At 47.4% G+C, this 26,964-nt stretch overlaps 2 protein-coding genes across 4 annotated transcripts; both read left to right on the top strand.

Annotated features, from left to right (window-relative positions):
• Window positions 1-7,138: 7,138 nt before the first annotated feature.
• On the top strand, window positions 7,139-17,597 carry recql (RecQ helicase-like). Of its 3 annotated transcripts, XM_077005375.1 has the most exons (16): window positions 7,142-7,406; window positions 7,963-8,033; window positions 8,652-8,870; window positions 9,014-9,193; window positions 9,714-9,820; window positions 9,940-10,138; window positions 10,730-10,896; window positions 12,214-12,289; window positions 12,416-12,564; window positions 13,142-13,259; window positions 13,483-13,621; window positions 13,827-13,918; window positions 14,530-14,746; window positions 14,892-15,039; window positions 16,308-16,455; window positions 16,825-16,963. In XM_077005375.1, exons 2-15 carry the CDS (start codon window positions 8,012-8,014, stop codon window positions 16,428-16,430), a joined length of 1,956 nt encoding a protein of 651 aa, XP_076861490.1. In that variant the 5' UTR covers window positions 7,142-7,406; window positions 7,963-8,011; the 3' UTR covers window positions 16,431-16,455; window positions 16,825-16,963. The 3 variants fall into 3 exon arrangements, with proteins under 3 accessions (XP_076861488.1, XP_076861490.1, XP_076861489.1); XM_077005373.1 differs by lacking the exon at window positions 16,308-16,455 and having other exon boundaries at window positions 7,139-7,406; window positions 16,825-17,597; XM_077005374.1 differs by lacking the exons at window positions 7,142-7,406; window positions 16,308-16,455 and adding an exon at window positions 7,427-7,628 and having other exon boundaries at window positions 16,825-17,597.
• A 2,077-nt stretch (window positions 17,598-19,674) lies between these two features.
• Window positions 19,675-22,502, top strand: LOC143513800 (podocan). The gene is made up of 3 exons (XM_077004516.1): window positions 19,675-19,789; window positions 20,143-21,106; window positions 21,278-22,502. Exons 1-3 carry the CDS (start codon window positions 19,723-19,725, stop codon window positions 22,377-22,379), a joined length of 2,133 nt encoding a protein of 710 aa, XP_076860631.1. The 5' UTR covers window positions 19,675-19,722; the 3' UTR covers window positions 22,380-22,502.
• The last annotated feature ends 4,462 nt before the right edge of the window (window positions 22,503-26,964 follow it).

The following is a 26,964-nucleotide window of genomic DNA, read 5'->3' as shown; positions in this document are numbered from 1 at the left end:
GCAGGAACACCAGTGAGGAAGGGGCAGGAACACCAGTGAGGAAGGGGCAGGAACACCAGTGAGGAAGGGGCAAGAACACCAGTGAGGAAGGGGCAGGAACACCAGTGAGGAAGGGGCAGGAACACCAGTGAGGAAGGGGCAGGAACACCAGTGAGGAAGGGGCAAGAACACCAGTGAGGAAGGGGCAGGAACACCAGTGAGGAAGGGGCAGGAACACCAGTGAGGAAGGGAACACCAGTGAGGAAGGGACAGGAACACCAGTGAGGAAGGAGCAGGAACACCAGTGAGGAAGGGAACACCAGTGAGGAAGGGGCAGGAACACCAGTGAGGAAGGGGCAGGAACACCAGTGAGGAAGGGGCAAGAACACCAGTGAGGAAGGGGCAGGAACACCAGTGAGGAAGGGGCAGGAACACCAGTGAGGAAGGGGCAGGAACACCAGTGAGGAAGGGAACACCAGTGAGGAAGGGGCAGGAACACCAGTGAGGAAGGGGCAGGAACACCAGTGAGGAAGGGGCAGGAACACCAGTGAGGAAGGGGCAAGAACACCAGTGAGGAAGGGGCAGGAACACCAGTGAGGAAGGGGCAGGAACACCAGTGAGGAAGGGAACACCAGTGAGGAAGGGGCAGGAACACCAGTGAGGAAGGGGCAGGAACACCAGTGAGGAAGGGGCAGGAACACCAATGAGGAAGGGGCAGGAACACCAGTGAGGAAGGGGCAGGAACACCAGTGAGGAAGGGGCAGGAACACCAATGAGGAAGGGGCAGGAACACCAGTGAGGAAGGGGCAGGAACACCAGTGAGGAAGGGGCAAGAACACAAGTGAGGAAGGGACAGGAACACCAGTGAGGAAGGGGCAGGAACACCAGTGAGGAAGGGGCAGGTACACCAATGAGGAAGGGGCAGGAACACCAGTGAGGAAGGGGCAGGAACACCAGTGAGGAAGGGGCAGGAACACCAATGAGGAAGGGGCAGGAACACCAGTGAGGAAGGGGCAGGAACACCAGTGAGGAAGGGGCAGGAACACCAGTGAGGAAGGGGCAAGAACACAAGTGAGGAAGGGACAGGAACACCAGTGAGGAAGGGGCAGGAACACCAGTGAGGAAGGGGCAAGAACACCAGTGAGGAAGGGGCAAGAACACAAGTGAGGAAGGGGCAGGAACACCAGTGAGGAAGGGGCAGGAACACCAGTGAGGAAGGGGCAGGAACACCAGTGAGGAAGGGAACACAAGTTCACAAGAACACAAGAGGAAGGGGCAGGAACACCAGTGAGGAAGGGAACACAAGTGAGGAAGGGGCGGGAACACCAGTGAGGAAGGGGCAGGAACACCAGTGAGGAAGGGGCAGGAACACCAGTGAGGAAGGGGCAGGAACACCAGTGAGGAAGGGAACACAAGTGAGGAAGGGGCAGGAACACCAGTGAGGAAGGGGCAAGAACACCAGTGAGGAAGGGGCAAGAACACCAGTGAGGAAGGGGCAGGAACACCAGTGAGGAAGGGGCAAGAACACAAGTGAGGAAGGGGCAGGAACACCAGTGAGGAAGGGGCAGGAACACCAGTGAGGAAGGGAACACAAGTGAGGAAGGGGCGGGAACACCAGTGAGGAAGGGAACACCAGTGAGGAAGGGGCAGGAACACCAGTGAGGAAGGGAACACAAGTGAGGAAGGGGCGGGAACACCAGTGAGGAAGGGGCAGGAACACCAGAGAGGAAGGGGCAGGAACACCAGTGAGGAAGGGGCAAGAACACCAGTGAGGAAGGGGCAGGAACACCAGTGAGGAAGGGGCAAGAACACCAGTGAGGAAGGGGCAGGAACACCAGTGAGGAAGGGGCAGGAACACCAGTGAGGAAGGGGCAAGAACACCAGTGAGGAAGGGGCAAGAACACAAGTGAGGAAGGGGCAAGAACACAAGTGAGGAAGGGGCAGGAACACCAGTGAGGAAGGGGCAGGAACACCAGTGAGGAAGGGGCAGGAACACAAGTGAGGAAGAGGCAGGAACACCAGTGAGGAAGGGGCAAGAACACCAGTGAGGAAGGGGCAAGAACACAAGTGAGGAAGGGGCAAGAACACCAGTGAGGAAGGGGCAAGAACACAAGTGAGGAAGGGGCAGGAACACCAGTGAGGAAGGGGCAAGAACACAAGTGAGGAAGGGGCAGGAACACCAGTGAGGAAGGGGCAAGAACACAAGTGAGGAAGGGGCAGGAACACCAGTGAGGAAGGGGCAGGAACACCAGTGAGGAAGGGAACACAAGTGAGGAAGGGGCGGGAACACCAGTGAGGAAGAGGCAGGAACACCAGTGAGGAAGGGGCAAGAACACCAGTGAGGAAGGGGCAAGAACACAAGTGAGGAAGGGGCAGGAACACCAGTGAGGAAGGGGCAAGAACACAAGTGAGGAAGGGGCAGGAACACCAGTGAGGAAGGGGCAAGAACACAAGTGAGGAAGGGGCAGGAACACCAGTGAGGAAGGGGCAGGAACACCAGTGAGGAAGGGAACACAAGTGAGGAAGGGGCGGGAACACCAGTGAGGAAGGGAACACCAGTGAGGAAGGGGCAGGAACACCAGTGAGGAAGGGGCAGGAACACCAGAGAGGAAGGGGCAGGAACACCAGTGAGGAAGGGGCAAGAACACCAGTGAGGAAGGGGCAAGAACACCAGTGAGGAAGGGGCAAGAACACAAGTGAGGAAGGGACAGGAACACCAGTGAGGAAGGGGCAGGAACACCAGTGAGGAAGGGGCAAGAACACCAGTGAGGAAGGGGCAGGAACACCAGTGAGGAAGGGGCAAGAACACCAGTGAGGAAGGGGCAAGAACACAAGTGAGGAAGGGGCAAGAACACCAGTGAGGAAGGGGCAGGAACACCAGTGAGGAAGGGGCAGGAACACCAGTGAGGAAGGGGCAAGAACACAAGTGAGGAAGGGGCAGGAACACCAGTGAGGAAGGGGCAAGAACACAAGTGAGGAAGGGGCAGGAACACCAGTGAGGAAGGGGCAGGAACACCAGTGAGGAATGGGCAAGAACACCAGTGAGGAAGGGGCAAGAACACCAGTGAGGAAGGGGCAGGAACACCAGTGAGGAAGGGGCAGGAACACCAGTGAGCAAGGGGCAGGAACACCAGTGAGGAAGGGGCAGGAACACCAGTGAGGAAGGGGCAGGAACACTAGTGAGGAAGGGGCAGGAACACCAGTGAGGAATGGGCAAGAACACTAGTGAGGAAGGGGCAGGAACACCAGTGAGGAAGGGGCAGGAACACCAGTGAGGAAGGGGCAGGAACACTAGTGAGGAAGGGGCAGGAACACCAGTGAGGAAGGGAACACCAGTGAGGAAGGGGCAGGAACACCGGTGAGGAAGGGAACACCAGTGAGGAAGGGGCAGGAACACCAGTGAGGAAGGGAACACAAGTAAGGAAGGGGCAGGAACACCAGTGAGGAAGGGGCAGGAACACCAGTGAGGAAGGGAACACAAGTAAGGAAGGGGCAGGAACACCAGTGAGGAAGGGAACACCAGTGAGGAAGGGGCAGGAACACCAGTGAGGAAGGGAACACCAGTGAGGAAGGGAACACAAGTAAGGAAGGGGCAGGAACACCAGTGAGGAAGGGAACACCAGTGGGGAAGGGAACACCAGTGAGGAAGGGAACACAAGTGAGGAAGGGGCAATCGTCTCATTCCCATTACAATCTGCTCCTCATGGAATTCCCAGTGAAAACTCACCCACAAGCTCAGATGGAGGGCTGTCCTCTTCAAACTGACTGTGGAACAGGTACAATATTAGTACAGAATATTAGATATGTTTCAGGACATTTACATCTACGCTAGATTATAAATTGAAATAAATATATAAACCATAAATAAAAGTAATCTCTATTTATAAAATGTTCTCTGTTTCTGAACATTGTAACATCCTCTGATCTGTGATCCATACACATCTTTGATGCTGGTAGCTTCACTAGGGTAGCTGTCATCCCTGCACTGTAATGGTTTTCTCTCATGGGGGTTTATCTTCAGTGTTTGTCATGAAGTCCCAGTGAGGGTACTGATCTGGCCAGTCAACAGCATTTCTCTTGTACATTTACATGTTAGTCATTTACATGTACAAGTGCAATGCCAAGCAGCACAAGTGCAATGCTAAGCAACAAGTTCTATAGGCATTCAATTCGTCAAGAGTAGGACAATATGATGTAGGGTTAGTGTTATTGTTTAGCCCTGAGAACCTTCATATTACCCACATGATACCAGTAACAAGACCAGCTGCAGGAGTGACCCTGCTCCAGGAATTACCCTGCTCCAGGAGTGACCCTGCACTAGGAGTGACCCTGCTCCAGGAGTGAACTTGCTCTAGGAGTGACCCAGCTCCAGGAGTGAACTTTCTCCAGGAGTGAACTTGCTCCTAGAGTGTGCTGGCTCAAGGAGCAGGAGGTCATGTCTCTGCTACCATGGTTCAGGTTCTCAGGGTTTGGATCATAAACAGCTCCTCTGTATCTCCATGCACATCTTGCCCAATCACTCTGGGACAGGTTAGTCACTCTAGGACAGGTTTGTCACTTTAGGACAGGTTAGTAAATCTAGGACAGGTTTGTCACTCTGGTACAGGTTAGTCACTCTGGGACAAGTTAAACTTCATCTCACTTGTCAACAAAGACTTTGTACTGGGGCCCCAGAGCCTTTTTATCTAATGGTTAGTGGTTTTTGTCTTACAACATCCACTGAGGTCATGTTAATTTTTTACGGTAGCTTTGGCAGCTATGCTCATATCTTGTCTATTGTTTTTTTATGTTTGCCATTTTTTCTTCTGATAATTGAAAATAATATTTGATATTTCAGCTTCATGGTCTTCAGTGGTTACTGCTTATGTGATTCTTTACATTGCTTTACATTCCTTGCCAGTGTATTCTTGCATCTTAACAATGTACCACACTGTTGCCACACTACGTCTGAGCTGCGTCTGAGCTGCGTCTAGTGTTTGTTTAGTGGTAAAAGCCCCACAGCGGCCTGCAGTACAGCACATCTGTCCACATACTGAGATAAAATGCTTCCTTATTTCAAGTGCAAATACAACATCTGGAATGAGCTCTACACATCTGTTTGTTCTCTGGTTGTTCTCTGCTACAATGAACTACGGAAACAACAATGCAGCTGTTGAGAACTGAGCGCTCAGCCATCCAGTTACTTAATCCCTTTAGTAGGGCAGGCTTTATAGAAGAAAGGAGGTGACTGCTATTTGGTGGACACATCATACATGTAAATATATTTAAATTAAAGTTCACATTCAGCACTTCAACCTTATGACCACCATATCAGACAATAACTGTTGTGTCACCGTGTAGTGTAGTTACTTATGGAGGGCACAGATGTTTCAGGGCCTGAATCCAAGTTGCATATTATACATGCTTTGATTCAGACATATGGATCTGGGACCTGAACACCAATCGTAACACCAATCAGAAGGCAAACCAGAACACCAACCAGAAGGCCAATCAAAACACCCATCAGATGCCCAACCAGAACACCAATCATTACACCAAACAGAAGGCCAACCATAACACCAACCAGAACACCAACTAGAACACCAATCAGAACATCAATCAGAAGGCCAATCAGAACCTCCAGGCTCATTAACTCAAGCTCTTAGGGTTGCACTTCGCTCATTAAGCAGAACACAGACAAGCACCTGTGCTCATTCACTGTGTGTAGTAACATTAACTGTCAGTAAAGGTTAGGGGACATTTTCATAAATGCCACGCAGCACATCTGCTGAAGCTGTAGAAGTGTGTTAGAAAAGAGGTTCTGTGTCGGGCAACGAAAGCGTTTCAGTGCACGAGCACATCCAGCGTCTGTCTGACCATAGACACGCGATTGTCTGCACTGTACTATTAGTCTCTTAATGAGACCGCGCTTGGTCCAAGGATGCGTGTGGAAGTCTAAATGATAGTGAATGACTGAACATCTATATAAAGGCCATGTTTAAGTGACAGAGGCTCTAGAGAGGTCAACTAGCAGACGTGGAGTGGCTGGCGGAAGTGGGGTGCGTGGGGGAGCGTGTGCAGTGTTCACTGCAGCATGGAACAAGTTTGCTTTGGGGAGGTCCAGCATGGCTGTACAGCTCAGCTACTGTTCTCTGTGTAGGACACAGCAAGGCACCCTGTCTCTGCATAACACAGACTGATCAGGGCTAACCGGCAGGAGCAGACGCAAAGGGAGTGGATGGCGAACAGCATAAAACATGGAACATATTCATGGAGAATATGTTAATATTCTGTTAATATTACGCCTACGTATTATTGAAATGTTAACTAGTTGACTACATTCACTGCATTACATTATATTGCTATTGTAATTTAGTCTCAATCTAAACACTATGTTGTGGTCCATCCTAAGTTTTATTTCAAAAGTCTGAGTTGATGTGTATGTGTGTGTGTGTATGTGTGAGTGTGTGTCTGGAAAGACAGGACTGAGTGAACTGAACTGAAAGGACTGCTGAACCAATATTTACAACAAGGTGAAGTGCAGATTTGAAGATTAACAGAAACAGCTCTGTTGTATTTGTGGTACAATTGGTTAGCACGTTTAACTCTGAAATGTTATTGGTTCAAACATACTCGTGTAATGTGAATGGTGGTTTGTAATTTCCCCGTGGGATCAATAACGTTTTGATCTTGGGCCATAGTGCAGCGCTGGTGGCAGTTTCTTGTTTTATGGCGACCTCTTGTGGTAGATATTGTCTTTGCAGGTGAGTCTGCCTAAATCTCTTGGGTTGTTAATTGTATTATAGTTTAATTATCAATCCTGGTGAGAAAAAAACAGGACTGGAGACAAAGAAAGAGCAGAAATAAACTAGGAGTGTATACAAAACTCTAAAATAAACCAAAAAGGCTTAACCAAAGAAGAAAAAATATACCTCTGTTGTTCATCATAACATCAAAGATGTCATAAGCAACTTCTCTGCTTTATATCTAAACACCAGCAATCTGCCATCTAACTTCGGAGAAATAATGTTTTTGCGAAAGCTCAGGGCCCACGTGATTAATGTCAAGCTGATGTTGCTCCATTCCGCCATCTGCTGGTTAAAAGAGTATTTACAAGAAGTCACAAATACCAAGATGAGGAGAAAATTGAGGAATAGTCTCCAAAATCATTCTCAAAGTGAGAGGAGGCAACAGCTTCGGTTTAGCGCGCACCTTCGTGTTAGTTTTGTGGCACCCTCCTCCATATAACTATGTCACTTAAGAAGTTAATACAAGTAGCTACAGAGAAGATGGAGTTATGTTGATTACATTGGCTCGTGCCTGCAGCTGCACACCTGCGCTGTCCTGCTCGCGCGTGCGGCGCGGGAACTCCCGTTTGGTTCCGGCGTTGCGCGGGGCAACGAGAGCCTGTCGCAAACAACACGTCGAGGGTCCGGTGTGTTGGTCGGGTTAGTGTTCTGGTTCAGCACTCTCTAAACCTGCCGTCGTGGTTTTATTAAAGCAGCACGACTCCGTTTCTTAACGGAGAATGACAAACGTTATCTTCTTGCCGGATTAAACCCCTTAAACTGGGATTATATGGATGATACGCTAGCTCGCGAGCTAACTTCCTAATGAATGGAGCTCGCGTGAGCTAGCCAGTGGGTGGCTAGCGAGCTGCAGCTAACGCAGTTAGTCTAAGTTTAGTCTTAATCGAGTCTAATCTTAATCTAGTTTAATCAACCTGGACCTTAATCTAGTTAACCAGCCAGGCGAAGCACCGATATCATGAACTCGAATGTAACGATGTTACAGTTAGTGGAAGTCTAAATGAAAATAAGAGTAAGGTTTGGACAGCTGCGTTTAACAGGCACTCGCACTGGCCACGTTAGATGGGTTAGGTCGTTAATTAACGTGTTAATCACATTCATCTAAATATAGTCAATGTAATGTGAGTGTATATTTGAGCGGGTCTTGCTTATGTTCACGCACTGGTAACTGAACTGAACTCTTTATGTTTTGAAGAATGATCTAAAGACATCTTCCTGGAGTTGCCACCCTGAAGATCCCTGAAATGGCCAACATGAAAGATAAAGGTGAGAACACCTGTGAGTGAATAACTCACATCATCTACGTGTATCTGTGATATACCAACTACACTTATCTAGTTTCATCTAAGAATGAAAACAGTGTTTTGGAGAGTGGCTTGTCTCCTGAGGCAGGCAGGTGAACGTAATGGTGTGATTTTGCATCGTTAATTGCATCTCCTGTGGAGCAAAGCTCATTACAGCCAGCACGTGGCAGACACACGTCACCCCCCAGTCTCTTAAGTGTGTTGCTGTGTTTAAAGGCTAATTCCAGTTTGCCATGACCTGTAATGTTAACCTTGGGGAAAACCAATTCTCCCTATACAGTATGTTGCATTGCATGAAAAATGAACTGAAAACGAGACAAAAGGTTGTATGCGTACTGCATGATTAGCTGATGATGCTAAACCACTTGTCCTACAGTTGATCTCTTATTGTTTATTAGTATCCACATTTGTACGTGTACACCTACTTACATGTTGTGCCGCTGCCTATTTGGTAATTTTGCAAAGAAAATAAAGCGAGCGTTGCATTTACAGTGTGGGTGAAGGATGTCCACCTGCCTGAGTTCGTACAGCCGGTGTCACCCCGCGCTGCCACTGATGTGCCGTGTGTTGGTGTGTGTAGAGGATGCTGAGGCTGAGCTGAACTCCATCGATGCCGAGCTGGAGTTGTTGGAGGCTCAGATCTCTGAGCTGCTGGAGAAACAGGCTGCGCTAACCTCCAGGAAGAACCAGCTGTTGAAGTTCCTGGATGGCTCCGATGACTCTGCTCAGCCCTCAGGATCTGGGAAACCCCCCAAACCTGCCTTCAGTAAAAAGGACCTGCAGAACTACGAGGAATCTGGTTAGTGCCTCACTATCACCAGAGATGACCTACAAACACCATGCGTTCAATTGGCACATTTATTTATTCATTTACAGCTCTTGGTATCTATCCTGTAATATTGAGACTGTATATCTTTGTCTAATGATGTTTCCACCTGATAGACTTCTCATGGTCAGAGGAGCTGCAGGAGAAGCTGATGAGTGTGTTCAAGCTCTCCAGGTTTCGTCCTCTACAGCGGGCAGCCATCAACCTCAGTATGGCGGGCAAAGACCTCTTCTTGGTCATGCCTACTGGCAGAGGGAAGAGCTTATGCTACCAGCTCCCAGCTGTCTGTTCGAAGGGTACGCAAGATGGAGAATGCATGTGTTCACATACAGAGTCTCTACAACAGAGGCCATATTATGCTTCATGTAAAGTGGTTGTGTGTGGTTCATATATTTAAAATAGAAGCCCACATTCATTTGAACTGTGACATCCTGGTTCTGAGGTGTTTTGCTTCATGGTAACCAGCAAAGAGTTTCAGCAATGGATTCTTTTGTTATATTTTTCTTTGACATTTTCATGGTCTTCATAGTTCACTATTGTTGTGGAATGTGTGCAACTCTTTCATGAATGAGAATCAGCAGAAAAGCATTAAATCATTACTACAAGGAAAGAGTATCGCTGAAGTGTTGGTGAGCTGGCTTGGGGGAAAATGTCTCCATCTAGTGGTGCTAGCTACACATCACAATCACTTTATTTCATAGATGTACGCATTACATGGAATGTAATTGTTTGTTGAGTGGTGGAGAATACCACTCAATTGAACTGCCCCCCCCCACCTATTAAAAATTGGTTCGTGTTAATATGAATGTCTGCCAGGTTTTACACTGGTTATCGCTCCATTGGTGTCCTTGATGGAGGATCAACTCATGTATCTGAAGTCCATTAACGTCCCTGCTGTGACGCTCAATGCCTCCAGCTCTAAGGTAAGCCAAGCACTTGACGGTAAAAAAAATTATCACCCCAAAATGCCATCTACACAGGACATGCGTTCACTCAGTGTGTATTTGATTGAGTTCACATTTCTCTTTTCTGGCATTTCCAGGAGCAATCTAAATTTGTTTTGGCTGGCATGACCGATAAAAACAGCCCCTTCAAACTACTGTATGTAACCCCAGAGAAGATTGCCAAGAGCAAACTCCTGATGTCTAAGCTGGAGAAAGCCTACAACATGGGCCTACTGGTGCGCATCGCAGTGGATGAAGTCCACTGCTGCAGCCAGTGGGGTCATGACTTCAGACCAGGTGTGTCCTCAAGGTTTATTATAACGTACACCACAGAGACTAGACTGGGAATACACCAGACACCAGAGTCACTGGGCCTGTCACATTAATAGTTTTATAGTATGACTGGCAGATTTTGAGTGTAAATTTCATGGTTTCATATGAAATGGATAACACTGTGTTCCTCTTATTATTCCAAATAAAAATGGGTCCTTGTTACAACTCAGGGCAGGAATTATTTACAACATTGAGATCCATTTATACTAGTGAGAATGTATAGGCATTTAATCTGAATGCTTAACCCCGGGAATCAAACCCATAACCACAGCTGTTGCTCACTCCGTGCTCTACCAATAGCATGCATAGCGGCTCTATGTTCAATTATGGCAGAGTAATTTGTAGTTAATTGTCAATTAAAAGGATGAAAATAGTTATTTTTGGTGGAAACGGCGACCATATTGCTGGTGGAGTTTGTACTCCTTGTGACACTATGTGAGCCATACATTACATTGCTGCAGTTATTGGAGTTGTTATCACTGTGGTGCTGGTGTGACCTGTCTGTGGTGCTGGTGTGACCTGTCTGTGGTGGTGCTCTTCTCTGTCTGTGGTTAGACTACAAACTTCTGGGTATTCTTAAGCGTCAGTTCCCCACGGTGCCCCTGGTGGGTCTGACTGCCACGGCAACCAGCAACATCCTGAAAGACTGTCAGAAGATTCTGTGTGTTCCACAACCAGTCACCCTCACCGCGCCATTCAACAGACCCAACCTCTACTACGAGGTACGCTCTCTCTCGTACGGCATTCAACACACCCAACCTCTACTACGAGGTACGCTCTCTCTCGTACGGCATTCAACACACCCAACCTCTACTACGAGGTACGCTCTCTCACACACACCGTTCAACACACCCAACCTCTACTACGAGGTACGCTCTCTCACACGCCGTTCAACACACCCAACCTCTACTACGAGGTACGCTCTCTCTCACACGCCGTTCAACACACCCAACCTCTACTACGAGGTACGCTCTCTCACACGCCGTTCAACACACCCAACCTCTACTACGAGGTACGCTCTCTCTCACACGCCGTTCAACACACCCAACCTCTACTACGAGGTATGCTCTCTCACACGCCGTTCAACACACCCAACCTCTACTACGAGCTACGCTCTCTCTCGTACGGCGTTCAACACACCCAACCTCTACTACGAGCTACGCTCTCTCTCGTACGGCGTTCAACACACCCAACCTCTACTATGAGGTACGCTCTCTCTCACACGCCGTTCAACACACCCAACCTCTACTACGAGGTACGCTCTCTCACACGCCGTTCAACACACCCAACCTCTACTACGAGGTACGCTCTCTCACACGCCGTTCAACACACCCAACCTCTACTACGAGGTACGCTCTCTCTCGCACGCCGTTCAACACACCCAACCTCTACTACGAGGTACGCTCTCTCTCGCACGCCGTTCAACACACCCAACCTCTACTACGAGGTACGCTCTCTCACACGCCGTTCAACACACCCAACCTCTACTACGAGGTACGCTCTCTCACACGCCGTTCAACACACCCAACCTCTACTACGAGGTACGCTCTCTCACACGCCCTTCAAAACCCCCATCTCTACTATGAGGTACGCTCTCTCACACGCCGTTCAACACACCCAACCTCTACTATGAGGTACGCTCTCTCTCGTACGCCGTTCAACACACCCAACCTCTACTATGAGGTACGCTCTCTCTCACACGCCGTTCAACACACCCAACCTCTACTACGAGGTACGCTCTCTCTCACATGCCGTTCAACACACTCAACCTCTACTACGAGGTACGCTCTCTCTCACACGCCGTTCAACACACCCAACCTCTACTACGAGGTACGCTCTCTCTCACACGCCGTTCAACACACCCAACCTCTACTACATGACGCATGCTACAAGAACATTACAAACATGCAGCCTGCCTGTAAGATCAAGAATGCATTCAAAAGTGTAGCATAAAAGATCAAGAATAGTCCTATCTTCCCTTCCTTTTATTTAGTTTGTTTGTTTTCCATTGCTATTAATGATCTTATTTACTTCTGCAGGTTCGATTTAAAGATAATGACCGCTCGACCAAAGAAATAGCAGCACTGATAAAAGGACGATACAAGGACCAGTCAGGTACTGAAGAATGATGCTTACAAACCACCTGGAATCTCTTCTCCACATCACTAAGAAACGCACTAGTTCTTAAATGCGTGTTGTGTGGTGAGACGTGCTGGTGAGACGGCGTTTTTCTCCGTGCAGGCATCGTGTACGTCTTCTCTCAGAAGGACGCCGACGCTGTGGCCACAGACCTGCAGCACAGGGGCATCCTGGCACGGCCGTACCATGCCAACATGGAGCCCGGAGAGAAGAGCCTGGTTCATCAGCGCTGGTCCTGCAGGGAGATCCAGGTACACCAGCTCCCTGAACACCTCCAGCCAGCTGCTGCTGACCTGCCCAGAGCTCTGGAGGAGCAGTAGATCAACACGTACGGTGTGGAGGAGGAGGAGAGTACAAGGGCGTACATGGTTTATGCCTTAAAAAACAACGTTGCTGAAACAAAACTAGGATTGAATGGTACTTGTTTTTTGGTGATGGTTTATGAACATTATAATGTCCGAGTCATTTTGATTCCGATGTTTTTGTGGAGGTAGCCATTTACAGAACCGCTTTCTGCTTGAGCGTTTTGGAGGACATCTGTGAGTGGGGAAAATTGGCTTAGTTCTGCAAAATAATGTTAATAATAAAGAGGAATGTTAATTTGTGTAAATATCCTCTAAAACCTGAAAGGGAGTGTGGAATGTTGCATAGGCCTGAGAATTGTGGGACTGACCACAGTTCATGAACCCTGAAATGCTTTAGCTTTTCTCGGTCATCAGGAGGTCACGCATGTTTATATCCTGAGGTCATGCCTGTTTACGGTACATCCTGAGGTCATGCATGTTTACATCCTGAGGTCATGCATCTGAATGTGTGCTGTCTTTGCAGGTGGTTGTTGCAACTGTGGCGTTTGGGATGGGCATTGACAAAGCAGACGTGCGGTTTGTGATCCACCACACCATCAGCAAGTCCATTGAGAACTACTATCAGGAGAGCGGGCGTGCAGGTAGGGTAGCGCTCACCCTGCAGGGCTCGTTAACGTAGGGACTCGCACCTGCCTCGTGACATGTGGTCTGTCTTTCAGTACCGCCCCTGGCGTGCAGTTTCTCTTGATTTGGTTCACAACAGAAGAAACTCAAGATGAAAGAATCGTACGTAGCGGTGACTCGTGTGTGTGTGTGTGTGTGTGTGTGTGTGTGTGTGTGTGTGTGTGTGTGTGTGTGTTTCAGGGAGGGACGACAGTCCAGCAGACTGCATTGTGTTCTATGGATTTGCAGACATCTTCCGGATCAGTACCATGGTTGTAATGGAGAACACTGGCCAGCAGAAGCTTCAGAACATGGTGGCGTACTGTCAGAACGTGGACAGGTAGAGTGTGAGCATGCTCTCGACTGGGCCGAGACTCCGCCCCTCTCTGAATGAGCTGGCCTGATCCTGATCTCCTCGCCCACTGGATCCATTTCCCCTCACTGGCGTGTACTGTGCGTTGTACACCGTCTGGTTTCAGGGCTCCATCCTGTGTTGCTGCTGTTAACATTACAGACTCACGCTGGGCTCTGTGGTTTGCACACAGGTGTCGTCGTGCCATGATGGCGGTTCATTTCGACGAAGTTTGGGATGATGAAGAGTGCAACCAAATGTGTGACGTCTGTCGACATGGCAACGGTGAGTTGAACAGGCACCACTAAAGGCTAAAACATACTTGCTGTTAACTACGCGTACGCATCATGGCTGCTTCGCGTATCCTGCGTCGATTTGGCGCGTAGGTCTTGCACGTCCTCCAAAAGTTAACGCGACGCGTACGCGAGGTGCAATACACACAAAACCGCTAGGGGCAGTGTAGCCGCTAACCAGCATCAAAATGGACACAACGATATCCAACGACACAAATTCGCCATTCTCACCACGTCTTTGATTTAACGGCCTTACATACCACCTACGAAGGGATCGCTGTCGTCGTTTTTTCTGCCGTGACCGTAAAATTACCCAAAGGCTAATCTCCTCGAGTGTTGCCATGTTTGCATCGTTAAAATACCGAAGCCCTTTCTACGTTCTGCCCTCTAGTGGATGCCTCCAGTTTCACGCGTTGCACATAGGCTAGTATGTTCTCAGTAACGTTCACAACGCAGCCGGTTGTGTACGCGAACGCATGGGCAAACAGCAAGTATGTTCCAACCTTAAGGACAGTGAAGCAGCTTGGATACAACAAGCATTAAATCATCCGTAAAAAATAATCCGCTGAGCACCTGAGTGACTGGTCCACCCGTCCCTGCCAGACTACATCACCATGGATGTCAGCAAGCATGCGCGTGACGTGGTGGGCCTGGTGGAGCAGGCGGCGGCTCTGGGCGAGAAGATGACTCCTCTGAAGGTGTGTGACACCTGGATGGGCAAAGGGAACGCCAAGCTCCGCAAAATGATCACGGTGACGGACCTGTCCCGCCTGGAGGTGGAGGCCATCGTTGTACATCTCCTACTGCATGGCTACTTGAGGTACCTCTGACGGTCCTGAGAACACACACACTGGATACGATGAGAAGCATTTTGAAGTGTGTTTGTGTAATTCAGTCTTTGAACTTTGTCTTCTGATGAAGCGTGTTTTTTTTTTTTAAAACTTTCTCTGCATTTCCTTCCAAAGCGAAGACTTCAGTTTCACGCCGTACACTACCTACTTCTACCTGAAGGCGGGACGCAAAGCAGCCCTGCTTAAGACCGAAAGCCACAGCGTGACGGTGAAGATGAGGAGGAGGGTGTGTGGCCCAACGAGTCCCCCTGCAGCTGCCAGTGTAAATACCGCACTCTTCATCACGTTTCACTTCGTTTTCTGCTTAGTTGTTTCTTACACTCTTTCTCTTTTATTGGTGCACCGGTGTTCCACGTTGTTTAATCGGAGACCCCATCACATCTTTTCGTGGCTACCACAGATCTGGCTGTGGTGGACTCACTGAGACCGTGAACTTTCCCAGCAGCCAGAAGGCCAGTCTAGCCCTGGACCGACTACAGCTGATGACTTGTTAGGTCTATTAAATACTTTGCTCAACAGTGAAGTCTTTATTGGACTCAACGCTGCTTCAACTGTCTTAACTTGTATTTGACTATTCTTTTGTAGAGTAAGTTTTCTAGGTATTTCACATTTGACCAAACGTGCTATAATCCAATCAAGATTTCAAGTAAACACTCGCCGTTGGGTCTGTTGAACGGCCCGGTGAGGGTGACTGGTTGTGGAACACACAAAACCTTCTGACAGTCTTGAGTAAACTACTCATTACCTCAGTGCTGTTATTATTGTTAAAATCTTTGAAAAGTGTCTGGAAATTGATGTTAATTACTAATAGAATATCTAACTAATTTCTTTCTCAAGTTCGTTGTAGCTAGCAGCACTCATCAGTGTCTAATCACACTAATCACAGCCTTAGTCTGGTTTAGTCATCAAAAGCCAGAATGTCAATAGGTCATTCTTGGAGAAAGCTGCAATTAAGATACAAATTTAGAGCGTTTTTAGAACCCTTTAACAGTCCTCAGTAGGATAAACAGGATGTCCTGTTTCCTCTCACATGTGTATATGGCTCAGCTGATCTTTGAGAAAAGCCGGAGTGCTAACGATGTTTAGGACGCTGCTCAGAGAAGTGTGTAGGTGTGGCTGCAGGCAGTATTCTCTCTTCCTTTGATGCACATGGAGACCCCATGGACTGTTATTGCTGTGTTGCTTCATCTAGAGTGAAACTTTAATGGTCATGACACCATGACTACTTCAGTGGAGTGGGTTTGTAGACCAGTGGTGCGTAATGGACCCTTCTTGTACTGTTAAATTGAATCAAAAGATTTCCTGGGCTGTTTCTGTAACGGGTAAACTAGTCCCTAATGATGCTGAGGTAACTATGTTCACACATCTAAGTCTCCACATCTGTGTTGTCCATTGTTAAGGGTCCAAGCTGGGCTTTCGTGTACTGTAATTCCGTTTATATCCCATGTGTCTCTGCAGTACATGGGTGCAACTCCTGGTGCCCCTTGCCCCAAACTCTCATGGGGTAAAAAGCTTTTGTGCTGCCCACAGGTTACTGAGAGAGGAGGCAGTGGTGATAGGACTAGTGCCAAAGTAAAACCCAAAGACGGAAAAAGACCCGCTGAGAGTTCTGGGAAAATCCCTGTGGCCAAGAAAGTCAAGACTGTTGCCTAGGCCATGAGGAAAAGAGCCCCCCAAAGTACTGTTCCCCTCCTCTGTGTTTTCCAGTCAGCATGTGGACATTGTTTGAATGTTGACGCACAAGCACATGTGTGTTCAGAAAACATTCCCCAACCCTTGTTGTCTCCTTTGCTTGATCCATGTCTGCTTCCTGTACCGTATATCATACTGCATATTTTTTAACATGGCTATAAGTGCTTCAAGATCTTTGGGGTTTTTATTTTGCCATGGCTCTTCATGTTATTGTAGATTGTGGTTTCACTCACACAGGGGTGTTTCTAACATTTAATCCTTTGCATGGTTCACTAACTACATTTCGCAGCAGTAGAGAGCAGATGCCCTTCTAATCCTTTACCAGACTGAAGATGTCTGGGTTCTTCTCTTTCAGGAGGTGCAGGTCAATGCTGTAGAGACGGTAGATGCTCACCTGAATGTTCTCAACACTGACTTGCACGGAAATACCAAATTAATTAAAATGGACAAAGACCAGCAGAACCTGGAGAGGAAGCTTGTCCAGAAGCTGGAAGAGAATGTGTCTTTAAGCTCATCTGAGTGTGGACAGCCTTCTGTAATTGAGGTTGACGTGGAGGTCCGTGTTCAGGAAAAGACCTGCATCACTGGATGTGATGGACAATCACAGTGTGATGGAGGACTTGAATTCAACAGGAAGCGGAAGTCTCAAAGACGGCAACGCTTTTCACATCCCAGTTCGGACTGTATTTGCAAACCCAGGCAGAATCCAAAATCGGCTCTGGTCAGCTCTCCATCAGAGGCCTCTGTCATTTCTGCAGCAGCCCTCGAAGAGCTCTCTGACCTTCGGAGTTACTACAATAAACAGTTAAGCCGGATTAACTACATTTCCCAAGAGCACTTGCAGGACTCCAGTTCAGGAATGTTGACCTGTATTAGAGAGCCACTGAGAAGTCTTCGACTCCCAACTAGTACAATAGCCAAAAGTGCCCGAAGTCTATGGACACGCGTCAGTATGAGGAGAAAACTCATTCAGAGATGAATGTGCTTTTTGAATAACATTTGTTAAAATATAGCTTTTCTATCATATATGGAACTTAAGTGGTTATGTTTCTGAAAACCTTGACCATGTGAAATTCCTCTTTTCGGGGATACTTGAAGTTGGAAGAACTGTACAATATATATATATATATATAATATATATATATATATATAAATAAATAAATGTGTTGATATATTTGATGTGATTTTTGTTTGTTTCTCTTATGCTGATCAGTATTCTTAGTTTTACAAGAGATTTTAGCTTATTAGCTAGTACTGGTAGCACACAACAATAAACTGGTGAATAAAGAGATGTGTCCCAATTGTGCCTACAATTTTATACAGAACACTTTGTAGTAACAGACATCCCATCCCATCTCCTGCATTTCGGTAGTGTCTCCCTGATATCCGCGAGTCACATATAATCTCCCGGAATTCAGAAACAGGCAGACATTTGTCTAGGTTGCAGTTTGTCATGGTTAAGATTGAAAGAAAACGTGTTTGGAAAGATCAAATACAAACATGAAAGTAGTAGGACTGGAGATTTTCTGTAAAACCATGAAAGCACTATTAAAAGAAGAAACATTGCGATCACATTATTCTATATTTCTCTGTATAAATATGAATCTCTACACTGAATTCAGATAATTCATGCCTTACTAGATATTTTTTAAATGTACAGTAGTTCCCATGTAGCTGCAAAAGACTTGACTACAAGATTCTTGATGCAAAATAACTGCTTGAGTTCTTTAAAGCATAAATACAGTATAGTACAAAGAATGGTTTATATAAATTAGGCTACTTTGTATGTAATTTTCATGAAACCCTTGGTCTTCATTTTTACAAGTGGAATCTATGTAGTACTCAGAAACACCACTAGGTGGCTACATCAATATAGACAGTTCACTATTTAGGTGAAGCAGCATCAAATGAATAGCCACGCTGTGCCCATTCACAGTGTTTGGGAGTTTCAGTTCTCCATTTTCATCTATCAGATCTGAGCCTTCTTGTTACATCTCACGTTCTTCATCTACCCAGCAGCCCACCATTATGGACTTTAACCCTGAGATTCTCAAGTGGCAAGTGCTCCAAGTGGCAAGTTCCATGTGTGTAACATGCCATCTCTCTTGTGTGCCATGCTGCAATACGTGCTCTAATAATCGTGAAAGGAAGCAGTAAGTGATGGACATGTCCTCACGTATTTGTGAGCAGTGGGAAGGCACGTTGGTGTGTCCACGTGTCTTGGTTCTGGCTCCCCTCAGGGCCGCTCGGGCAGCTGTGTGAGACCATCCATGCCAATGCCTGTGTTTTTATTCCATTGCTCAGAGTAAAATGTCAACTTTCTGCAGCTGGACTCTCTTAAGCACACACTGTTGGTTCTGAGAATGGTCAGGCACTGGAATGCTCCTCAGTGTGTTGTGTGGGAGGAACAGTAGAATTAGATCTGTCCATCAGAGAGTTTATCGGGGATGCTGGGGGGTCATGGCAGGGTTGGATTGTTCCTTCAGCTCCATGACACAATGGCTTTGGAATTTTGAGTTAACTGCTCACTCTGAGACGGATCCTACTATAAGGTCAGAGGTCATGGAAAATCTTGTGGTCTGGAAACTTCTTAACACTCCCGTGTCACTGGACAGACACCAGACATTACTGAGAAATGGCAAACAGCAGTGACCTCAATAAATGACCTTTGACTTCTTTCTTTACAGTTTTCTTTTCCCTCTATTGATCCTATAGATTCTCCAGAGTTTGTTGTGTGTGTGAGAAAATTCCTGTAATGATAAAGAACTATTACAAAGGGCAGAATCCTGTCTGTGGAGTTTTAACCAAGCTGCCACTGGCCAAAGAGCCTGTGAGTGAGTAAGAGAGGCTATATCTGCTCCTGAGTTACTCTTTGAATCCCTTTGTGTCATGATAAACAGTGTTATAGGACAGTGTGTGTAGTTAGAGAGCTCAGCATGTCCATAAAACCAAGAGATCAGAGATCGGGCTCAGGCCGTAGTATTTAAAGGACAACTCACATAAATGAGGTAAGCCCTTGTGTTAAGATGTCTATGACTCTGAAAATGATTACCCACACTCTCCGATGCTGGACCAGTCTTGATCTTTTAATCTGAGCATCGATTCATGGGTGGAGTGTGCCAACGCTTTATTTCTGCCACTTCGAGGTTAAGATGGTTTCAACTTCTGCATGGTTCTCGTGGCTCCGTAGCTGTTTGGCCTGTCTGTCTGGTTTATTTATGGAGTGTTGTCTTTTTAGCGCTGCCAGTGAAAAATGAGAGTGCTGATCGTAATTTTCTGGGTTCTTGCTGGAACTGCCGAGAGAGCATCACTTCAGCCAAGTGAGTACTGAGAACAGCTCAGCAAGAGTCATACCAGAACAATGGACTATGATGCTGTGCTGAAGTATGTTTGACTTACCTATGTGACACTTAACTAATCCTGGTTTGTTCCTATATAGACTTGAAAATATTCTTAAGTTGAATGTGGTTATGGCTAAGGACTGAATTATATACCATACTACCACCCTGACTAAGGACCCTACTTTCTACAAGACATCTGGGTTCTGCACTGTGCATTTTGTTTTGTGCTGTCTAATCATATTCATAGCACTTAACAGTCAGCTGTAAGATTCAAGTATAATTTTTTATTTGTTCATGCGTAGACATTTTGTTGAGTGTATTGTCTTCAGCAGGTCAGAATGTGTGGGCGCTGCAGAATGTGTCTGTGGTGGGCGAGTCCTGGGTTACGCAGGGGTCAGTTCCCCTCCAACAGCATCCTGCAAAAGAGGAACAGGGAGAGGAGTCAGAACCTCGGACTCCGGTCAGCGTGACGGACACCAACGGTCTACATGGTGAGCGAATGTTGGAGGAAGGTCAGACAGAAGAAGATTGGAGGCTTATAACTGATAAAGGAGGAAGTCATGTAGAAAATAAGGACCAACAGGATGGAGCAGATGAGGAAACTCCTGGAGAACTCGGAGAGAGAGAGGAGGACAAGGCAGGAGATGCAGAAGGTGGTCAGGAAACCTTTAATGATCCTGAGAAATATGCTAATGAGAGCAAGGTACCTGCACTTGTACAAAGTGAGAATCTAGATCAGTCTGTGCTTCCAACAACAGTCCACCAGACTGTCAGCCAACATACCACTCCTTCACCTCCACAGTACGGCCCACCCGTTATTTCACTTGCGTCCACCACAGCGCGGAGCCCCCCAGAGATCCTCCAGCTTACCACTGGTACTGGGGAGAAGCCCACACCCCTCTCCGGTCTCCAGGCAAGTCACCCTTCACCTGTAACAAATGCGACCACTTTACTGACCAATGGTGGTAGTGAAAATATGACTCGGACCGAGAGTGGCAGTGCCAAGTCCAGCTCCAAGGTCAAAGGTCATGCCAGTGTCACAGCGATGGCAGCAAAGGCGGGTCCTACTGTCACGAGCATGCCCAGTTCTGTTAGAACCAAGTCACAGAGCAGAGTTACTGAGGCAAAGATTAAACACCAACATACGGCCAAAAAGACAACGAACAAGCTTATGAAGAAAAGGAAGGAAGTGAACAAGTTAAAACAGGAAAAAGATGGCATGACAACAACCACGGCTCCATATTTTCCATATTTTAAAGATGACTACTGTCCACCAGACTGTGCCTGCTATGGAAGGTGCGAATCTAACATACCCTTCTGGAAACAGCTGATTGCTATCGTTGCATGACTTACCTCATGGTTATACTTCTCATAAACCCAATGAAAGCATTTAAGCAATATGTTAGTGTACAATATGTAAAGCTGGATATGCGCTTAATGAGTCTGTGTGTTGCTCTGTTTTGGCAGGGTGGTCCAATGTTCGGATAAAGAGCTGGACAAGATTCCTTACGGCATTCCCTACAATTCCCGCTATATCCTCCTCATGAACAACCAGATTGATGCTGTCTCCATGGGCCTACTCTCAGAGTACCTCTCCCTGGAGTTCCTGGTGCTCAACCACAACCGTCTGAGAGACAGTTCCATAGAGGGGGCCTTCGGGGGCATCCAGGCCCTGAAGAGGCTCTACCTTGAGCAGAATCTCTTGCAGAGCATCCCCACAGACCTTCCTGCCTCACTGGAAGAACTCCGCCTCGACGGAAACGGGGTGACGGTGATGACGGAGGCGGCCTGGGCCCGCTGCCCCGGCCTGCTGATCCTCAGTCTGAGCAACAACAGCCTGGGTAACGGGTCGTCCCCTCTCCCCGGTGGGGTGCTGTCCCCGCTGGGCAGCCTGCGTGTCCTCAGCCTGTCCCACAATTGGTTGACCTCGGTGCCCCTGCACCTCCCCCTCAGCCTGCAGGAGCTGTATCTTCGTGGAAACCGCATTCAGCGCTTCCAAGGTGGGGTTTTCCAGGGGGAAGCTGAGCTCCAGGTTTTGGACCTCAGCGTCAACAGGCTGACCAACAAGGGCCTGGGTAAGAATGCATTTGTCAATGCCACTCACCTCGAGAGCCTCAACCTGGAGGGGAACTTCTTGAAACAGATCCCTCCACACCTCCCGCGCTCCCTGAAGACCCTGAACCTGGAGGGGAACTCCATCTCCATCATCAGTAAGATGGCCCTCCTCTCCATGCCCCGCCTGGAGCACCTGGGTCTTGCCCACAACAAGCTGGTCAGGATTTCTCCCGGAACCTTCCGGACGCTCCCATTGTTGCATCACCTGGACCTGGACCACAATGCACTGAAGCACGTCCCGCGCCACCTCCCGCACTGGCTCGTGTCCGTCACGCTCACCCACAACAAGATCCGGAAGGTCCCGCGCGACGCGTTCTGCTCGATCGGCCGCGCCGACGCTCCCCGCAGTCGGCTGGTGAGGGTTCAGCTGGAGAACAACCTGGTGGACATGGGGCACCTGGACAGTGAGGCCTTCAGCTGCCTGAGGGGTCCCCAGGTGGTGCACTTCCACTGAGCAGCCTGTGCCTGCAGCAGTGTGGTCATCCTGTGATTTTGGGGGGTGGGGGATCAGATGAACGTCAGTCACATGGTTGAAACACACACGTTGAATTTACAGACACGCTGCAGGCATGTTGTGTTTTAGCTGAATAGACTAATGGACTGGGGGGGGGGGGGGGGGGTAGAAAGGTCAGCTAGGGTGGGAAGATCGTGTGAGGTGCTGTGTGGGAATGTTCACACACTCCAAAGCTGTGTGCTTGAAGTGCACTCAGACCACTGGTACACACTAATCACTGTAGTGCACTCAGACCACTGATATACACTAGTCACAGTAGTGCACTCAGACCACTGGTACAAACTAGTTACTGTAGTGCACTCAGACCACAGGTACACACTAGTCACTGTAGTGAACTCAGACCACTGGTATACACTAGTCACTGTAGTGCACTCAGACCACTGATATACACTAGTCACTGTAGTGCACTCAGACCACTGATATACACTAGTCACTGTAGTGCACTCAGACCACTGATATACACTAGTCACTGTAGTGCACTCAGATTACTGATATACACTAGTCACTGTAGTGCACTCAGACCACTGATATACACTAGTCACTGTAGTGCACTCAGACCACTGATATACACTAGTCACTGTAGTGCACTCAGACCACTGATATACACTAGTCACTGTAGTGCACTCAGACCTCTGATACACACTAGTCACTGTAGTGCACTCAGACCACTGATATACACTAGTCACTGTAGTGCACTCAGACCACTGATATACACTAGTCACTGTAGTGCACTCAGACCACTGATATACACTAGTCACTGTAGTGCACTCAGACCACTGATATACACTAGTCACTGTAGTGCACTCAGACCCCTGGTACACACTAGTTACTGTAGTGCACTCAGACCACTGGTACACACTAGTCACTGTAGTGCACTCAGACCTCTGATACACACTAATCACTGTAGTGCACTCAGACAACTGGTACACACTAATCACTGTAGTGCACTCAGACAAATGGTACACACTCAGATCACTGTAGTGCACTCAGACCTCTGGTACACACTAATCACTGTAGTGCACTCAGACAACTGGTACACACTAATCACTGTAGTGCACTCAGACAAATGGTACACACTCAGATCACTGTAGTGCACTCAAATGAATGTTGTGCATTCAGACCACTAGAACAAACTCAGACCACTGGAGTGCACTCACTTTATAGGAGTGTGCTCACTCTACTGTAGCACACTCAGTCCCTCTCTTCCATGGACACATGCCATATAGAAACTGGGAAAATAATGGCTTTTGAAACTATTCTGTGATCCAAGATGTTTTGCTGCAGTGACACATGTGGCCTAAAGTTTCCTGTGTGGAAGTAACATGTTACTAATCCATATTCATGTTTGTTTCTGTTGATCTTGTTGATTAACTTCCTTTTTAAAGTGCATCAGGTATTAAAATAAATGCAAACTTTCTATTTTTATTTTGTGTTCTTAAACAGCAGTGTGAGTATGAAGTTAGGCTTGCTGTCAATCAGTACACGGTCATTATGGTTTCAGGAAAGTGCTTTTTTGTGCCAGGATCTATAAAAGGTTCATCATGTGATGAAACTTAAACACTGTGAATCTGTTCCTCATCATCAATATTGGAAATGTCTTCTCCCCAAAATCACATAGTTTGTTTTTTCTTGGCATAAGTCTGTGCTTGGCTTCTGATCATCGTTGCAGTCTATAAAAGTGAAGAAACGCACATTAGCGAGAATCTGGCAGAGTCCGGGGGTGTAGGGTAGGAACCATTGCTCAGTCCCTGGACACTGATTGGTTGTTGGGTTTTTTTATGTAACACACTGTTGTGATACAGATGTCTGGGCGTCAGGATTGAAATGAAGAGAATACACATTCGGAGAGGGTCTGAAACACACATGGCCAGTGCTTGTTTGAGTTACTGTAGTTCAAGTTTTTTGAGGGCAAACTGCACTAAATCTTCTGAGGTGCTTGACCTCCAGAGCATGGAGCTGTTGATCATTTGGACCGGTGTAAATAAATAATGGTGCCTCTGTTTCAGGAAGAGGAGGAGAGGGTTGGATGAAGCATCTATGGCAAGCAGACTGCCACATATGTGAGGGATAAGCCTTTAGTTTGCTAAGTGACAGAATGACAGCTTGTACTGAACAGCAGGCAGCTCAACAATGACGGAGAGAGAGAACTGACCTTTACAAACCCTTCACAAGACAACACTCTTCCTGCGTAGACAACAAAGCATTCTGACTGGAAAATCTTGGCCATTTTTTATTGTAGACAGCACTAACAACAGAAGTAACGTGATGTTGCAATTACACAAATGCACCACTAGATGGCAACATCTTTATTGAAAACAAAATTTTGTTAGCTGTGTAATATATATGTTAATGACTACTGACGTCTTGTGTGCAGCACATGTAAAGATGGATACATTTGTAAATAAATAGAGGTAGAGAGTTTGCAGAACAAACTTGTCAAATTATCCTCTAATTTAATTTACCCACAGTGTACTTCAGCCAGACTACAGAACTTGAGCAAACATACTCAGAGAGCCAAAACTGTGTTAAAGGACCATCCAAATGAGATTCTCTTATTAAACTGTGTTAAAGGACCATCCAAATGAGATTCTCTTATTAAACTGTGTTAAAGGACCATCCAAATGAGATTCTCTTATTAAACTGTGTTAAAGGACCATCCAAATGAGATTCTCTTATTAAACTGTGTTAAAGGACCATCCAAATGAGATTCTCTTATTAAACTGTGTTAAAGGACCATCCAAATTTGTCTTATTAAACTACATATCACAAGAAAGAGAGGGGCAGCAGGAAATTATTGGGGAATAGGAGGTTAGACAAGGGTGGAGGAGAGGAGAGAGAGAGAGAGTGTGCAAACAACAGGTCCACTTGTGGGGCTGGTGAATTCCATGTGTCTAATAACACTACAGAGCTACGTGGCATTGCGAGACAGCTACACAGCGTAAGGAGGGGGATGGGAGTGAAATACAGGAGGAGAAGAGGAGACGGAGGGAAAGAGGAGATGGGGGGAAACAGACAGAGGGAAAGAAGAGATGGGGGAAGAAATGTGGGTAGAAGGTGCACAGGTCTTCCAGCCTCCATTACCTCCCTCTAGTCCAGCAGGACCCTGACCCCTGCTCTCTCGCTCCCTCTCTCTCCCTCTCTCCCTCTCTCCCTCTCTCTCCCTCTCTTCCTGCTCTCTCTCCCTCTGCCTTGCTCTCCTTCTCTCCCCCCTTTCTCTGTTTCTCTCTCTGTCTATGTCTCTCTTTCTTTCTCCTTTTATTCTAACCGGAGAATTTTTTTTTCTGCAAAAATGGAGTCTATTGATGGCATTCCAGTGTGTGTGTGTGTGTGTGTGTGTGTGTGTGTGTGTGTGTGTGTGTATGTGGCTGAGTGTGTGCAGTTAACAGCCACATGTGAGCAATGGATCCATAGACTAAGATGATTAAGAAGTGGGAGGAAGATCAGATCAGCACATGGGGCTTCAACCCTTCAACCTGCAGGTCCTGCTCCTGGACCTCCATCTGCAGGCTGCTTCCACAGGTCTTGATCTTAAGACAACTGTGATTGATCCATGCTCTCCTATTGTGGTCTGCTGTCTCATGATTTTGAAGACTGTGTAGCAGCTGTGAGAGGTAGCACCGTGGCTAAACATGCTTGTCATGAATAAAGAATGTCTGAGGGGAAAAATGAGGAAATTAAACCACACCCTAGAAAAGGACACAGACACACTAACAGAATTACAGCAAAGCATTAAAACCCAGTCTAATACTGTAGCTCCTATACTCAGAGAGAGTATTTATGAAAGTAATGTTTCTGTCTATATTAAGATCAGGGCCACTATATTAGGATCTATATTAGGATCAGGGGCCACTGTAAGATGCTTTGCTTGGTCGAGGTTCTGGGGCAACGTTCTGCAGCATAAACATCAGGGCAGAAGAACGATGAGCAGAAAATCAAATGTGAGATCTAGAGACGGCCAAAGCAGTGTGAGGTGGTGCAATCCCAGCAGCAAGAGTTAGAGGGCGCCTGAGGCAGATAAGATGAGACACACACATACACACACACACACACACACACACACACACACGGAGAAAGAGGCAAGGGGAGGAGACAGAGCAGTGGAGGGAGTTCGACATAGAACCATGGGAGCCCGACGGACCTCTGTGTTCACACACTCTCTCTTCTGGACACACACATTTGCATAGGTACACATGCATATGCACACTCTGCCACACACACATGCACACACACTCCCTGCCTCTGTCTGTCTTTCTTTTGGGGTTAAGACACACGGCATCGCCATCGTGCGTGAATGCACGCCGTGAAAGCACATGTATAAATGTGTGTGATTTGCTCCCTCTTGCATGTTTACTCCGAACACACACACACACACACACAGACACACACAGTCAGGGGCTCCACAAGGGGGCCACTGAGGTTGCTTTTCAGCAGAGGAGGGGATCTCTCCACCCTGCAGACACACAGTTCACCACAGTCACTGTTTACCTCATATGTCCATCAGTGCAAATACAGTGCAGATTTGTCT

The sequence above is a fragment of the Brachyhypopomus gauderio genome, chromosome 5 (genome assembly GCF_052324685.1).
Source record: "Brachyhypopomus gauderio isolate BG-103 chromosome 5, BGAUD_0.2, whole genome shotgun sequence".
Taxonomy (NCBI): domain Eukaryota; kingdom Metazoa; phylum Chordata; class Actinopteri; order Gymnotiformes; family Hypopomidae; genus Brachyhypopomus; species Brachyhypopomus gauderio.
This window is presented reverse-complemented; position numbering and strand designations above follow the sequence as displayed.